This window comes from Martes martes (genome assembly GCF_963455335.1).
Source record: "Martes martes genome assembly, chromosome: 3".
In the NCBI taxonomy this organism is placed as follows: domain Eukaryota; kingdom Metazoa; phylum Chordata; class Mammalia; order Carnivora; family Mustelidae; genus Martes; species Martes martes.
In genome coordinates, this window is record NC_137890.1 from 175,732,369 (window position 1) to 175,750,749 (window position 18,381).

Below are 18,381 nucleotides of genomic sequence, written 5' to 3' on the forward strand. Positions count from 1 at the left end.
ATTCCTCAACATAATAAAGGCCATATATGAAAAACTCACATCTAACATACTCAATGGTGAAAAACAGAGAGCTTTTTCTCTAAGATTAGGAACAAGACAAAGATGTCCAGTTATCACTTTTATTCATCATAGTTTTGGAAGTCCTAGCCATAGCAATCAGACAAGAAAAAGAAATAGGTAAGAAATTGGTAAGAAAGAAGTAAAACTATTTTGCAGAGGGCCTGATACTATATATAGAAAACCCTGAAGATTCAACCAAAAATCTATTAGAACTAATAAACGAATTCAGTAAAGTCACAAGATACAAACTTAATATACAGAAATCTGTTGCAGATCGAAAATGCACTAATAATGAAGTAGCAGAAAGAGAAACTAAAAAAAAAATCCCATTTATAATTGCACCACAAATAATAAAATAGCTAGGAATAAATTTAACCAAGGAAGTGAAAGACTTGTACTCTGAAAACTATAAAGCATGGATTAAAAGAAAAAAAAAAACATAACTCCACAGATAGGGTCAGGATTAGGGCTTCATGCTTTCCTCTATTAGCAGTATCAATTGTAATGGGAGACAGAGTAGACAAACTCTTCCAACAACTTACAAGATCCAAAGCAGCTGCCAGGATGGATGCATCAGGAATTGTCCCTGGCTCACAGCAGTTTAACAGAAACTGAAAGCGCTTCATGCCTTGTCGTATTGCTCCAAGATTCACCACGTTTTTGCTTTTTCCACCCTCTTGATTGGAAGACAGATGGTCATCAAAACTGTGGCAACCTGTAGGTTTTTTTCCCATGGTGGAAGAATGAAAAAAACAGAGTATAACAGATCACAGATTGAAAAAGAGCTTCAAAGTTATAACATGTTTTCTGTAGTGTTGGCCTGAAAACTTTCTCCCTGACTCCACATCCTTCCTTTCCATCCTAATGCCTGACTGAGACACACCATGACTTTTGGGAATCTGGTGACAAATGGCATAAGCAAATGCAGAATTTTACATAAATACTTAAATATAGGATCTGATCATTTTACTTATGGTCTCCTCTTTAATAGTGACAAGAGCTCTTAGTATATTTAAAATGATTCTTCCTGTAATCAACAACTAAATGCTATTTTTATCAAAGATGAAATTATTGTATAATTTCATATCTGTTACATAAATTGATATCAAGGCCAATAACTTGGTATCTCAGTTACAATACAAAGAATCACTGACTATTGGAGTTGTAAAGAATCTCAGTGTTTGGTTATTTAATTCCAAGATTTCCAAACCTAGCTATATATCAGAACTACCTAGGAAGTTCCTGAATTTCATCCAGACTTTCAGAATCAGAATTTTTAAAAGTGGAGTATAGGATTTTGTGTTTTGTAAGCCTCCCGGAAGATAATGATGCAGCCAGTCTGACCCAGCACTGGGGTCAGAGATTTGGGAACCACTGATCCCTCCCCACGCTTACTTTTCCATAGTTTAGCTGCCTATGAATAAGAATCACTTTGGAGCTTATTAAACACAGAATATCAAGTCTCATCATTAGAGACTTTGATTCCATGTCTGTTTTCACAAACACTCCTTGTGATTTATTGATGCAGAACGCATAAGAAACATACATGAAGAAGAAATGATACAGAGTATAATTTTCATCATTTTTATCCCTAGGTACATTTCATTTTCTTTCTTTCTTATTAACATACAACGTATATTGTGTTACAGGGGTATAAGTCTGTGATTCATCAGTATTACACAATTCACGGTGCTCACCATAGCACATACCCTCCCCGATGTCCATCAACTAGCCACCCCATCCCTCCCGCCTCCCTCCCCTCCAGCAACCCTCAGTTTGTTTCCTGAGATTAAGTGTCTCTTATGGTTTATCTCCCTCTCTGGTTTCATCTTGTTTCATTTTTCCCTCTCTTCCCCTATGATCTTCTGTCTTGTTTCTGAAATTCCTGATATCAGTGAAATCATATAATAATTGTCTTTCTCTGATTGACTTATTTTGTTTAGCGTAATACCCTCTAGTTCCATCCATGTCATTGCAAATAGCAAGATTTTGGGGTTTTGATGGCTGCATAGTATTCCATTGTGTATATATACCACATCTTCTTTATCCATTCATCTGTTGATGGACATCTAGGTTCTTTCCATAGTTTGGCTATTGTGAACACTGCTGCTGTAAACATTCAGGTGCATGTGCCCCTTTGGATCACTGCATTTGTATCTTTGGGGTAAATACCCAGTAGTGCAATTGCTAGGTTGTAGGGTAGCTCTATTTTCAACTTTTTGAGGAACCTCCATGCTGTTTTCCAGAGTGACTGCACCAGCTTGTATTCCCACCAATAATGTAGGAGGGTTCCCCAGGTAAATTTTTAAAAACTTTAACAACCCCTGAAATTTCTATAGCTTCTAATATATATTTAAAATATTTTTTCTTATTTCAGGATATTATGTTGAATATAGTTTTTATTTTTATTTTTTTAAGATTTTATTTATTTATTTGACAGAGATCACAAGTAGGCAGAGAGGCAGGCAGAGATAGGAAGAGAAGTAGGCTCCCTGCTGAGCAGAGAGTCTGATGTGGGGCTCGAACCCAGGACCCTGAGGTCATGACCTGAGCTGAAGGCAGAGGCTTTAACCCACTGAGCCACCCAGGCACCCCTGAATATCATTTTTAAAGCCATACCCAAGCCCCTTCTCATGATTCCGAAATGTACCTCTGACACCTAAGAATATACCCCTAGGATGAGAATCACTGACTTAGAGCTTGTTTAATTTTTGCTCAAACCGTTCATTTGTGGTTGCCAACTCTTGGTTCTTACTGAGAAGTCACAAATCTGATTTCCAGAAATGACTTTCCCATCTTTTTCCATTATGAATACACTGATCCTTTCCACCCATTACCCTACTTTCCTATCTGCTGCCTCAGCACAAAGGCACATGTATATATGTCTGGGGTTTGTTTTAAAAAACATTTGAAAAGCATAAAAGGTAGATGAAACAATCATGGAAATTTTGATCATTATTGCAACTGGGTGATGGATATTTGGGATCCATTAGACCATTCTTTTTACTTTTTGTCTGTTTGAAAAATTTCCCAAGTACAAAAAAATGCCTCATAATATAATTAAAATATTGGGGAACCTGGGTGGCTCAGTTGGTTAAGTGTCTGACTTCAGCTCAGGTTATGATCCTGGAGTCCTAGGATCAAGCTCCATGCTGGGCTCCGCACTCAGAGGGAAGTCTGTTATTCCTTCTCCCTCCGACCCTTCCCCTGCACCTTCTCTCTCTCACTCGCTCACTCTCTCTCAAATAAATAAATAAAATCTTAAAATATTATTAAAATTTTCCATATTTCATTTCTTATAGGTATATTTCCTTTTCAGAAGCAAATATTCCATATTTAAAATTCCATATTCAACACCCTCAGTATTTTTTTTTTTCCAATTAGTGTGGCACATTTTGTATTAACTGCAAAAGGAAGTAGCACATAATGAATCTGCTGCTGGGAAAAAATCTGAAAGTATCTCAAATGACACAAAGGGCGTGTAGCTAAAAGCTACAGATTAGAAACAAACACTTCCTAGACAGACTTGTTTCTAGACAGCTGCCTTTCAAAATGCTACTCTGTTATTCACTGGGCAATAACAAAAGTACCAGAACCAGTAATTTCCTGTGATTTCTCCTACCTATATGTCACTTTATTAATCATTTATATATAGCCCTTTAAGTTATACATATCAGAGGAAATCTGATATGTATATATATTTGTATATATATGTATACATATTTATATATGTAAACAGATTTAAAAATCTGTTAAAGAAATTATTAACCTTAGCAGTCCCTGAAACTTTGAATTTAAGATAGACCCCAAATATTTTTCTTTTTAATGAATCCAGTTGTTTTGTTATTTGTTATAATAAAAGATTTACAATACATTAGGTGATAACAGCCTCAAATCTATGATAGAATTAATATGTATGACAGGGTGTATGATCAACAAACTTAATCTTTTTTAAAATATTTTATTTATTTATTTGACTGGGAGAGACACAGTGAGAGAGGCAACACAAGCAGGGGAGTAGGAGAGGGAGAAGCAGGCTTCCCACCAAAGAGGGAGCCCAATGTGGAGCTTGATCCCAGGACCCTAGGATCATTACTGGAGCTGAAGGCAGCTGCTTAATGACTGAGCCACTCAGGTGCCCCAAGATTTTAAAGAAATTCTATTGGCTATTGCATTCGATCTTAACTCAGTGAAGTTTGAATACTGTATTTAAATTGAAGGTAAGAATGTTTGATGTTTGTTTTCTTTAACAACTTTAAAGAAATAGAGATAATATACGATTAAATTAAAATAAATGAGAAAGAAAAGGACAATACATCTATAATGGATACACAGAAATCATTTATACATATGGATTGGAAAGAGACAGACAGAGAGAGGGGGAGAGGGAAAGAGGAAACAAAGGCAAAAGCAGGCCCAGAGATAGATATGTTCACTTGGCCAAGGGCAATAGTTGTAAATTACAATGTACTAAGATAATGGTTTTTTCCTTTATTTATTTATTTTTTTAGAATAACTGAGGATACCTAACTAGTGCAAGAGATTCCAAAGGAACTATCTCACAAAATACCTTTAAATTTTTTAATAAACCAGAGACCATGGGCAAAGAATGATGGTGATATGCAAGCTCTCTTCTCTTGCCAGTCAAAAAGCACATGAAATAGATATCAGTCTTAGATTTTATAGTTTTGTCTTCTAGATACACAGAAAGAGACTGTATTATTTCAGGTTTTGCTGACACAAACTGATCCCAGAGTTGGACTTTGTGAATGTTCCATATCAAATCTTTCCTATTTGTGAAAATAAAATACAAAGAGGATCTTAAATAATAGCTGAAATCTTCAGGAATAGTGGTAAAAAAAAATCTGGAATAAAAAGGTTTATGTGAAGGCTAATGATAACATGTTTAGAACTAGATTAAAAATACTGGCCTACTTCTTGAAGAAGGGGATGTAAAGGAATCCAAAGGAAAGTAAACAAGTCACTTAAGCTTTCATCCTTTCCATCAATGAGAAAAAACCACAAACATGTAAGTACAGAAAAGCTTCTTTAAGGAGGCACCAAATGTGAGAGCCCCTACCCTGAGTTAATTCTCAGTTCCATGAAATTACACTCCAGTGCACAGAAAGAACTTACAGAGGTAATCAGAGTACTAGCCAAATGACATTCAACTAACACAGCACATACCTGCAGAACACTCTTTAGTTCCACACTTCATTCTCAAAAAACAAACAAAACAAAATAAAACAAAACCCCACAAAAATCTATTTATGATACTGATGGTTCTGAATGCTAGGTATATCTTCTCTGAAATATCACGAGGAATAAAAAGACTCCATAAAGACTGAAAATGACAAAGGTCTTGGTTGTTAGGAAGATTCTTGAAACCACAGACTAATAAGTTTGGTGTATGCCCTAACCAAATTCTGCAAGAGATTAGACCAACAGGAACTTTTTTAAAAACCAGAGTAATCATAGGAATCACCGTGGTTTCACAAAGAATACACTATTGAACTAAGCTGCATATTTCCTTTAGAGTGATAAGGACATGAGTTTTTTTGGTAAAATCTGATTTTTTTTTTTTTAAGATTTTATTTACTTAACAGAGCGAGAGAGGTCACAAGTAGGCAGAGAGGCAGGCAGAGAGAGAGAAGAGAGCAGAAATGCAGGCTCCCTGCTGAGCAGAGAGCCCAATGCGGGGCTCGATCCCAGGACCCTGAGATTACAACCTGAGCCAAAGGCAGAGGCTTAACCCACTGAGCCACCCAGGTGCCCCAAATCCGATGTTTTTATGAAATGAGAAAGCATTTGCTAATTGCTAGTAAATTAAGTATGTTTGGCTGAAAAATCATACCCACAAATTGTTAATTAATAAAAGTCCACTAGAAGTGTCATAGGAATTGTATCTTTGTATTTGTCCTGGTCATTAATAATATCAACAGTTTGGATGAAAACCAGGCAAGTGAATCCTTATAGCACAATTGCAAAGAAGAAAAGATTCCAAATTCAATTTGTTTTGAGTTCTGTCTCTTAATTTTTTCCTGTGCATGTGAATTAACCACCTCCCAAGTTAATGAAACAATAAATTTATTTTGAGATGAAGAATTAATAATGGCTATACAAAAATATAGCATTATATTCATTCATGTGGAGGTGAGTAGCAAAAGTTAATCCAAATTTAGTACAAGCCAACTATAGGATGTAAAACTTGATAATGCAACCTTAAATTGTGATCATACACTTGCTATATCCCTGGAGTTTAATTGTTACACTATTTATCACACTGATTAAAGTCAAATATGATGCATGCATTCCATCTAAATCTCCACATTTTGTAAAGTATATCATCTAATTAGAATACACTGTAAAATGGAATCAGGATGGTGATGGTTCTGGAAACTCTTCCATGTAAGGAGAAAAAAGAGGAGTCAATAATGTTCAACCAGCAGAAGTGAGATGAAAAGAGAGAATGTGAAATAGATAAAAGGCTAAACTAGCTGTGAGTGTGTGTGTGTGTGGCCACAGATATCATAACTGGGACTAGTGAATTAAATTTATAGATGAATATATTTTCAAGATATAAGGGAAGACCTAACAATTAAAACTCTCTAGTTCTGGAACAGGTTGCTTTGTGAAGTAATAGACTCCTCTTTGGTGGAAGTGTTCAGAGGGTGACTGGCCACCTCTCAGGAATATAATGTGCAGAATTCCTAAGTAGATAGATAGAGGGAAATCTGAAGGTTCTTTAAAGCTCTTAGATTTTAATAAAGGACAGAGAGCTGAAGAAGAGGCCATCTCTTACTCTTCTTTGTAAACCTAATGTTCACTATGGAATGAGGAACACAATAGGGCTTCCATAAATGTCTGTTGAACCAAATTGATAAAAATGGAGAAGCTATGTATATAGTAGTACAACACACACACAAGAAAGAAATGAATAGGAAATCAATGGACATAGAAAATGGACCATTTTATCCAATCAAATTTTTGTTCTGTATGATGAAAATTGGATATAATTCTTAGTATGATATTTACCAAGACGTTTGAAGAAATTCTCCTCTTCATCTCTTCCATTTTCCATTCCACTCCCTGGTCCACCTTCAGAAAGCTTCACTGCACTGGTAAATTTGACCTGAGGAAAAAAAGGCAATTCTTTGTTTTTATACTAAATGTTGCTTTTGAAAAATAAGTTATTTAGAATATGAAGATTACTTTAGTTCTGACTTCCACATCTGGTTAGTCAGTCAGTATGGTTTATTCCTATGTACCAAAAAAAACAAGACTTATAACTAATTTGAAACAGAGTCCAGTCATAGATTGAAAGTAAATAATCAGGCATCATGAAAATAATTCAGCAACTAAATGAGATGTCCTTAGAGTTTAATTTTGATAAAATCCAAACTCAAATTCATGAACAGCAAGCCATATTCATCCTTTACAAACAGTACCACAGTTAAGAATGAGACCAAACTGAAAGATAAGCAAATAGAAAGTTTCAAATCTTTATGGAAAAAAAACCAGTATAAATTAATTCATAAAGTACCCTATAATTAAAGTGAAATAACATGCTTTGTGTTTTTTCCTAAGAATTTAAATGTGCCCTTGATCTTGCCCTTAGGCCAAGAGTACTTAAAATTTTCAGTATGCGAGGAAGCTGTGTGAGTAAGCCTCACATACTCTTAATATTTAGCCAATATTTCAGCAAAAGGATGTAAAGGAGGAATTATATTTTCTAAAGGTCTTATGAGGTTGATATGTTCTTTATATAATTTCAAAATATTACCATTAAAATAGATAGAAGAAATCTGGTTTTAGTGAGATTTAAAGCAGAAAGATTATAAGCAAGTGATTTAGATATAAAGAAATGTAACTCTTACCATACACTGGAAATTATAGTGACCAAGACCTGGATCATGTACAGGGAATGCTCTTGTAGGAATTGGATTTCACTGAGAATCATTACCTTTTCCAAATGGTATGGTGTTACAATACTTAACAGTATTATGAAGAAGCACTTAATGGGAGAAATCCTGAATTTCTTTATCCTTTTCAATAGGGAGAATGGTTCAAGTACTCACAAAAGTAGTAGAAAGAGGATGAAGTGCATGTGTGTGTGTGTGTGTGTGTGTGTGTGTGTGTGTTTTATTTATTTTTTTTAAACTTTTTTCTTTAAGATTTTATTTATTTATTTGACAGACAGATCACAAGTAGGCAGAGAGGCAGGCAGAGAGAGAAGGGAGGAAGCAGGCTCCCCGCTGAGCAGAGAGCCTGATGCGGGGCTTGATCCCAGGACCCTGGGATCATGACCGGAGCTGAAGGCAGAGGCTTTAACCCACTGAGCCACCCAGGCGCCCCATGTATGTGTGTTTTAATACATAAAGAGAATCATTAGAAAATTCTGCATCCTTGGGTAGGAGCTTGAAATGTCACGAATTTCACATGTATGTTAAAAGTTAAAAATAGTTGGGAAATACCAAGAAATGGATACCTTTCATTTCGTTTTCTTGTCTGATTGCTGTGGGTAGGATTTCCAGTACTATGTTAAATAAAAGTGGTGAGAGTGGAAACCAATTTGTAACAACATGGATGGATCTAGAAGGTACGATGCTACATGAAATGAGACAGTCAGAAAAAGACAAATATCAAATGATTTCACTCTTGTGGAATTTAAAAACAAAACAAAAAATAACAAAAAAAGGAGACCAAATGACAGACTTTTAACTATAGATAACAAAATGGTAGTTACAGAGGGACAATGGGAAGTGGGATGGGTGAAACAGGTGATGGGGATTAAGAGTACACTTTTCATGATGAGGACTGGGTACTGTACCAAATTGTTGAATGACTTTATTATATACCTGAAACCAATATAACACTGTCCATTAATTATACTGGAATTAAAAATAATAATAAAAATAAAGTTAAAACATTAAAATAGCTGGTAATTAATACCTATGTACATATCTAGATCTGCATTATAATTTTATACACATTTTTTGTTACTCTTTTCTTCCTTTTCATAATAGCCCACTACTTAGATATCTTAGTTTTCATTGTTCATTTAAGTTTCTAAACTTTGCTCAATTTGGAGACAGTTTCTTCAACTCTTTCTTATTTGGCCCTTCTATGTGTTTAACATTTCTTGGTCCTGACATTTTTCTATCAGCGAATCCAACATTCTCTTACATAAATGATGTCCTATTTACCTTGGAACTTTGCCTGATGAAAGAGAGACGGTCCACAGAGCTGATGTCCAGAAGGTCCTCCACACCATCTGCTAGGCCTGAGAGGGAGGACCGCTTCAGCCAGTTTCCTATTTAATAATTTTTGAAAATTTAGACCAGTATGGCATTTTTCTCCCAAATGAATTAAACAGAAATGTCAGCATGTGCTCAAAAAGCAATGAAAGTTACATGGCTTGCTGTACACTGAAGTGAAAACAAATGGTTTTCAAAATATATATGCTTTGAATATTAGATTATAAAATGACAAGACTGAGTAAGACCTGAACAAAATGAATTTGGGCCTCTTTGGTGAATAAAACCACAATCCACCCAGTTCTCCTTGACACTTTTCACATCTTCCAATAAGTCCTGTTGATTTTACCTCCTAAGCATTTATTGAATCTGTCCACTTTGCTGTACATGGTCAATCACCCAGTCCAAGTTTCCATTACTTATGCCTGGACTACTAGACAGCTTTCTAACTGGTCTCCCTCAACCACTATGCCCCCTCCAGTATGTTGCCCATGCAGTGATCTTTTAGAAAAAGCTAACCTGCTTGCATTATTCCCTTGCTCAATATCCCAGCTGGGCTATGTAGGGCTGTAAGACAAAAAGCCAACCTTACCTGCAAAGTCCACATGCTCTAGTCCCCATTGCTCTGTCATAATCATGCAGACGCTCTTCTCCTTGTCTCGTTTCTCTTCCCTCCCTCCTAATACTTTTACAGATTTTATTGCTACCACTTAGTACACTTTCCTTCTTCATTCCCCTAAGTACCCTGAAGATCTCAGTATCACTTCCTCCAGGAAGACTTCTCTGATCTCTTCCTCCTCTTCCCCATTTAGGTCAGACCTTATTGCATACATTCACGGCACAACAAATATTTCCTTCATAAAATTCAGTTTTCAACCACACTTAGTTGTAGGGTTATCTGTTTTACTGACCGTCACCCCCAATAGATTTTAAGTTCAGCAAAGTTGGGCACTGTGTAATTTTGCTTATCGTTTAATTCCTGATGCCTAACATCATAGTGTTTGGACACAATAAGTGCACATAGTAGTGGTTTGAGAAATACCTGCTGAAAAAAGATGAATGAATGAATGAGCCAACTTAAGCCTTGTGACTTGAAGGCTTTCCTTTTCTCTACCCTACCATGCGTTGCTTTGATTATGAGTTGATTTGAGGACATGGCAGGGAATAAGAGAATCCATAAATAAATACAGACATACTTTTACCTATGGGGAGTTTAAGTTTCTTCCGGAGGGAAATTCTGCGGGACCGTGAGCGGGTGCGACGGTCAGAGGTGGTCCCTGAATGGGCAGTGGTGCATTCTGAAGTATCCTGCTCGGACTGGCTGCTGGTGTCACTTGCTGCACTCTGGGATTTGAACATCTTGCGCCAGAAATCCTTCCGCCCTAGGTTGCCCCCTTGCATTTGTTCATCGCTGAAAGCGAGCAAAGGGTAGAGTTAAATGTCTGACAACACATGTGAAATTCTCTTAAATTTCTTTCAACTTCCTGCCAGCGACATTTATGCAATTCATGCAGGATGATCTTTGATGGGCTGGGATTTAGGATGAGTCAGAGGGAGAGTGGAAGGAGTGAGACCAAGGTTGACTCTGAGGTCTTCCTGGAAACAGTCATGTTTCAGCTGTCAAATAGAGGTAATCATTTTTTCCCAGCTTTAATAAAAAGACCAAATATTATCACAGGTATTCATCTGTGGTTGTGAGTCATAATAGTAGAAGCACTTATGATGTCTAAATATTTCACTTTTTTTTTTTTTTTTTGGAGTTCCCAGAGGCTTGTGCAGTACTGTATATCACTTTCCAACCCCACCCCAGCATAGTATAATTCTCGGCACTAAATAAACTCACAAAAGATATTTGAATAAATGAATAAGTGAAATGTAACCACACTCAGGGGCTGCATCATTCTACAACTGTTTACTAAATTATTTTCATTGTGCCTAATTATTTAGCTTTCTCAGGGCTAAGAAGCTTAAGTAAGGTTTAAAAGTAAAAAAATTAATCCAACTCAATATGCCAAACAGGGACACATTCAAAGGGATTTTTGACAAAGACATTTCACAAGAGGGAAAAGGCAAGTGTACAATAATATGCAGAGGTTAATCTCACTAGGAATTGGGGAATGGGGAAGGTCCATTGAAATGGGATCCCTATTTTCACTCATTAAATTGGTAAGGATTAAGGGGGGGGGAAGAGAAAGCAATTGGTGACTGTCATCCTACTAGTGATGAGATAGATTCAACCTCTCTGGAAGGTAATTTCCAAAACCAACATCTACAGCTATGATAGAGAAATCCAATTCCTCGGAAGTCATCCCAAGAAAATGATGGAAAAACACACTAACATGTAGATAAATACAAGATGATCAAATGCTTGCTGAGGTATTATGGGTTAACACTGAAAAACTGGAAGCAATCTAATTTTAAACTCCAGAGAAACAGATAAATTATAGAACTTCTATCTGATGGCATATTCCATAGTCATTAAAATCCTATTTTAGAAGACGACCAATATGGGGAATATCAAAGGTATATAGCAAAGTTAGAAAGCAGTTAATCAATGGGTGAAGCAGGATAATTTCATGTTAAATAAACAAAGTACACACATAAGCATGTGTCTGTGAGTTTGCTTGTACACATGCTCAAAATTGTACCCAGCACACCAGAAATTTACGGTGGTTATCTCCAATTGATAGTATTTCAATTTAAAAATGATTTTTCTTTGTTTTTCTGTTTTGCAACATTTGCCAACTTCAGCAACATATATTACTTTAGAAATTTGGGGGGAAAAGGTCACAGAAGATACTTAGTAATATGTGATGAAATTTGTTCATGAAATTTTAGGTAATGATTTGTCTATAGGCTTTGGGATTGAATCCAGATTCTACTCAAAATTCAACAGTACTGTGTAAAGCAATCACTTTCTGGAGACATTTATATGGAGTTTCAAATTTTACCTCTCAGAATCTCATTAGAGTACTAAATAGATTTTATTCTTATTTCAAACCAGAACATTCTGTTTATCATATATGGTATGAATTTGTGAGTTTAAATCAGTGTTTCAGGATTTGCCTTCTCAGTTGTTTTATTTTTTTATCAAATGATCACAGTGTATGAAATATTTCTTGCCTTTGGGGAATGTGGGACACAATGATGAGCATATGACCACATGGTCTATGTGGTACAAGATTTCCATAAGATGTTACATTAACTTTGTCCCATGGGCGTGTATCGATAATGAGTGTCAGAGAATGAATATATAAAACTGATTTTAAATTTAGTTAGTGTGACTTTTATTTAAGGAGGAAGAAGGAGAAGAGAAGGGTCTGAAAGGGAGGGAAGGGCAGGAGACAGAGAGGATAAAGGAGGAACCAGGATCATCCACCTACCTGTCTTCAGTCCTAAACAGGGTATTGGCATGCTCATCTCCTAGGCCCACTCCGATCAGGGAAAAGCTCTATATTTAACATTCCGTGACATCCCTCCCAACAGAAATTTTTATGTAGATGTATATTAAAACATGTATCTTCATTCAAGGGTAAAGAACAGACCCTCACTAAGTGCTGCGATATCAGGCAGTGTTCACAGAACACTGAAGAAAGAGAATATTTTGCAATCTGAAAAATGAGATCACCTACATAGAGGGCTTTATTTTTAAAATCCAGTTTACTTATTAGATCATTCTCATTGAACATATTAGCTTGATAGTTGCTAGTGGTATTTTGGGGTGGAGGAAGCCCTCTCTCCTTTTTCTGCTCATACTCCAAGTGTAAAGGTTTTTAATTAGTCTTGTGGCTATTCAGCTACAGAACTTTGCCATTTACAATAAGTCTTCTCATTTAGAGCTTATGTTTGACTTTTTACTATGTCCTTAAAGACATTGGAACATCACATTTAAGAAAGGAAGTTAAAGGAAACAAAAAACTTAATGGCAATTTCACAATTCCATCCTTTCATTGATTGTCTGCCATTAATTAATTCATTCATTTATGAAATAGACATTACGTGTTTACTATGCGGGCCAAGTCATAAGCATTGGGGTTATGATGGTAAGCAAAAACTCACATGGTCCTAGACTCATAGAGTTGATTTATCTTCTCTTTACTTTTTTCCAGCACTTAGAGACAGTCTCTAAGATTTTGAAGGGCTACAAGAACTATGCAGGCTTTTGTTCTTTCAAGGTTTTCCTTACTTGATGTGAATTACCAAGGTCCTATTTGATGATGGTGATTTCCTTGACTATAGAGAGGGTATACGTTAAACATAGAATATCCTGCAGAATTTCTGATAATCATTCTGTAGTCATTTCATAGTAACCAAGGTTTAGGGAAGTAAAATTGTGTATCTTAAATGATGTTCATATTTTAAATACTGATCACACCATTTGTGAGTAAATAGTTCTCAAAAAGAAGAATGAAGACAAAAGAGCCTTGCATAGAACTAGGCTATATGTTGTGTCTACAGTAATTCTCTCATTTTCTGGAGGCACTAATTTTAAGATGCTTTTGACTTTGGCATTATAAAAAGTGGAGATAAACACTTTTTGGAACACTGGAATGGATCTCAGGAGAAGACCAAGGTGAAATGGAATAGAGTCTATGTTTTAGCTAAATCTGAGCACAAGAGTTTATCTTACTTTTTTTGGAAAACCTTCATCGAGCACATGGACAGCCATTAATACATTTAAATGACAAAAGTTATAAGTGATTTTAAGCAGGAAAGTAGATGACACCTCCTCCCCACCTGGTACACATGCTATTTTTCATGATTTACCTGCAGGAGTATGCACGAGAAGCAGAAGTGGGGTAAAGACTGGAAATGGGAAATGCTGTTAAGGAAGCTTCCCATAAGCATGAGGTTGGTTATTTATGATTTGGGTCTGTAGAGTTTAGTGGCTTTGGGAATGAAAAGTAAAGGGCAGAAGCAAGGCAAAGTTCAAAGATAATGACAAGCAAACAAACAGCAGTTGGGAAAACTGAATTTCTTATAGTGAGAAGTGCTCAGCCCACAGCATTGGAGAGAAAATCAGTGCTACTTACTGCTCTGGAGTCTGTGAGGGGCGACCAGACATGAAGCTGCGACATTCCTCAGGTGCAGAGGACCCCTGGCCTTTATCCACAATGCTTCCCGCCTCTGACCTATGCAAATGGTGCAGTCCACCAATCAAACAGAGCAGGACACCACTCCTCAATACTTCATATACTTCATAAAGCAAAACACTCCGTATCGACAACATATATTGTTTGCAAACCCTATGTCATCATGAGTCCATACCGTATGAAATTTATATCCTACCATTTGATTCATGATCTAGCTGCTTTATTGTCTAAGAATACCACCATCAGCAGAGTCATTAACTACAAGCAGAATTTTAAATTTAGGAGTTTCTTTTAATCTCGGTAAGTGGCATGTTTTATGGAATGGACATACAATAAATTTATATTTACTAGAATGAAAAACAACAGGGCACTGCTCAGCAATTTGTATTTTTCCATGTTTAAAATATTTAAATATTTAAGTTTAAGTTTAAAATATTACAGGAGGATATGGTATCAATAATTGCTTTTCCTCTCTGGACAAAAATGTAAATTATCTATGGAGAAGACTAACACACAGATAACATTTCACCATATTGTTGAGATCTATGAAGTAAAGGTCAAGTGTATGCAAGCCCGAAATCAACTGAGCTTTGATTTATAGAGAGGCAGGATATGTTTTATAGTAAACACATCCTTTTTCTAAGCTGCAGCTGTACTGTCACCAGTGATACTATTTATACAAGATAGTTCCACCAGCCCTGCACTAGAGTCACACACCATCCCGGGAACCACATGGACAGTACAACCAATTACATTCTACGGACATAAGGCCAACACGAGTATTTACAGCTTAAGTTTCTAACCTTTTACTGCCTGCAGTCTTGGATTCTGATTCATTCTCCTCCATCTTTTTCCCTGGTGCCAACTTTTCAGCACTGTCAAGCAAAGCACTGAGGGCCACCCTTCTGAAGACATTTCCATGAGCCTCTTTGATAAATTGGACCAGCTGACGAATGTCACAATACAGCCCCTGTTTGGATGCAAGAAGGAAAGTATGGGGAAAGTTGTGTGATTAAACAGTTTTCATAGGAAGAGAGGGAGAAAGTAATTCCCTAGCCTTAGATCAGCATTAGAATCATAAAAGGAAGACATTTTACTACAGTGAAACAGATGGTACCCAGTCTCTCTCCATTGTTCCTATGGCAACATTACCAAGAACCTTGCCTGTCATCTTTAGTATGAAAAAGGATGGTTACCACGTTCCATATTCAGAAAGTTGGCTGTATCATTAGAAAGACATCAATTTACACTTTAAACCACTGGATTCCCAAGCTTTAATTTTCTCTATCATGACTTCTGAAGAGATGCCTACAAAAAAAAGGCAATCAGAAGTTTGTTTCAACTAGAGATTTCAGTCCCTCTTTAGCTTCTCCAAATTTTCTGTATCACTGTGATAAAATATGCTAAGTCCTCTAGACACTTCTAACAGAGCCTGATATTCAAGGACAGTGTATTTTGCTGGACATATTTAACAAATGTGTATGTCAAAGCCCATTTGAACATGAACTTGACTATGAAGTAAAGATGATGCAGGGCTATTAAAGCCAATATATTGATGAATCCACAGTTAAAAATATGTATAGGACCTTTTCTTCTTGAGATATTAAACTTTTCACTGAGCATTTCCTCCTCTCTTTTCAAGAAGGTGGTTACTGCATTCTTTGCTTTAGGAAAGGTTCATGGCAAAGTAAGACACAGAAGCCTAAGAAACACTTACCTTGATAGCTTTGGTTTTCAAAACCTAAGACCACTGGAACAATCATGCCAATGAGCCTTAAAAAATCAGAAGGAACAGTAACTGAGGAAAACATGGAAAGAGAGCTTTTTCGATCCTCTGGGCAGAAAGATCTTGTGCTGTCACTGTATTCTTTGATAGCTTCCCCATAGAAGGGACAAGACACCAAAAACCAAGGGTTCTAAATTCACCAGAGTACCCAACCCTAAGCACCCAGCAGAGAGCAATATGTGAAATAATAGGTATGGACTGATGGTTGAGATCCATGGGGTTCTCGGGTCCTAAATCCTACCAAAGACTTGGGATCCTTGCACCACTCTGTGAAGTAAAGAAACCCCAAAATGTTGGGATTCAACTTTCAGCCATTCTGGTGGAATGGGAGTTCCAAGTCAAAACCAAGATGATTTAAAGAAAAGAGGGGGCTTTGAGAGCTAGCAAAATTCAATTCCCTTTGGTTTAGGGTTTAAGTTATCTCAAGTTATGTGAATAGTCTCAATGGCTAAAAGCTTAAAATAATTCCCTGATTTAGGTAGATTAGCAGATAGTGTCAATATGTATAAATATGCTGATTTCTATGTAAAAAGTCCAACATGTAACAATTGGTAAGACAGTGAAATATAAGTCCTTTATTCCCCAGAAAGAACTGAATTCATCTATTTGTGTGGATTCATTAGCCTTTTTCATATCTACTTTTTGTATCCCAAACCACAATTTCTTTGGCAGCAATTAAGCACTAACATGTTATAGCCCTGTTCTTCTCTCATACTTCTTGTGGCTTTAGTGGTTTAATTAACACAGTCATTTATGAGGGAGTAACTAAAAAATTGCAATGTTCTATAAAAGAAAACAAAACTAATTTCAGCAGCATATTCACATTAATTTTTAAAGTATAGTTTCAAAAATGGTTGGTTTAATATTCTTTAATATTTCATGAGCTAATAGGCTGTGTTGAGTACCTCTTTCTCTTTAAGAACTTTAAGTACCTTTCGACTATCTCAGCAACCAGCACGGAACTTATGCAGTGGAAGAGGAAGAGGAAGTAATTTAATGAGTAACAAGGAGAAATGTGTTACTGAGGCTCTACCATGAGTCACTGGTCACTTTGGGAAAACAGAGATTTTAACTTTAAGGTGCAGACTTTTAGACTTCAACTTGTCTTTCTTAGGGCCACAACTGAGAATTTTCTTAGAGTGGAGACCAAGAACTCCTGTGGGAAGAAGAGGTGAACTTCTCACCAGATTCTCAGGGCTGTGCAATTCATGCGTGGTTGAAGCGCAGCGTGTGATAAGGGACTTAAACATGGCGCTGACGATGATGCCTTCCACATTTTGAGCTGTGGATTTGTTGTCCACCGTGGTGAAGTTATTTCCAAACCCAGCCTTGTCTGGAATGCAAAGGCACCAATTCAAGGCAATGTTTCCATGAAGCTACACAGGTTAAGGAAGTAATGAAGTACATAGCACCCAGGAACTAGTGAAGGGCTACATGAAATACAGAAATAAAAGATTAAAGATACCCCTAGGTTTAATCATCTTTATGCAGACTTGGAGATAAACAACTCATAGTCTCCCTCAGAGTCTTTACTAGGAAATAGTCCATCATGTTGTGGAATGTTTCTATTGATAATCTAAGCAAAGTTGTTAATCCCTCATTGGAGAGAGAATTTATTTGATTCAGCTTTTCTGGGGGTGAGGAATGCTGACTTCTCAGTGGAAATCCTTCAGTCATTCAGAAGTTGGGATGGGGTCAACCAGGTGAACAGGGCAGGAGGAGGCAAAGGCGGTGAGGGGACCTTGGTTGGGGGGGGGGCGGGATTCACACGGGCACTGGCAATAAAAAGGAGACTAAGTCCTGCCAAGAGCTGCATAGAACTTCCATCAGCTTCTTGCTCCCAGACTCTGTAGGTATATGGAGAATGAAAACCTACAACCTCTCTCCAAGCCACTTCCTTATGACTTATTGAAATGTGAAATGCCAATGAACTGAGGCCATCACTCTCTGGTAGCATTTTTTGCCAGTTTTTCACATATCCACAGACATTTTGTAGGGGACACATGAGATATTCCGGAGCCTTGCCAGAAGATTTCTAATGACTGTGAGCCACCAATGGACTGTAGGGTCAGGGTGTATGCATCTCCAAAACGAATCAGATAAGGACCTGTGTGTTTGGTTGGCTAATTCACCGTGAGCCACTTCTCAAGAGTCCCGGGGGGATTTGTCACCTTGAAGTAATATA

At 36.8% G+C, this 18,381-nt stretch overlaps 1 protein-coding gene across 5 annotated transcripts in view; it reads right to left on the bottom strand.

Annotated features, from left to right (window-relative positions):
• UNC80 (unc-80 homolog, NALCN channel complex subunit) overlaps positions 1-18,381 on the bottom strand; it is a gene marked incomplete at both ends in the record, with an annotated part of 220,728 nt that overhangs the window by 136,437 nt on the left and 65,910 nt on the right. For 3 of the 5 annotated variants that reach the window (XM_080799158.1, XM_080799157.1, XM_080799154.1), the window contains 7 exons: positions 603-775; positions 7,096-7,192; positions 9,267-9,373; positions 10,514-10,728; positions 14,351-14,449; positions 15,214-15,380; positions 17,381-17,529. In XM_080799158.1, the coding sequence (XP_080655284.1) occupies positions 603-775; positions 7,096-7,192; positions 9,267-9,373; positions 10,514-10,728; positions 14,351-14,449; positions 15,214-15,380; positions 17,381-17,529 (1,007 nt within the window). The remainder of the gene's footprint in view (positions 1-602; positions 776-7,095; positions 7,193-9,266; positions 9,374-10,513; positions 10,729-14,350; positions 14,450-15,213; positions 15,381-17,380; positions 17,530-18,381) is intronic. The other 2 variants (XM_080799156.1, XM_080799155.1) reach the window with 1 other exon arrangement.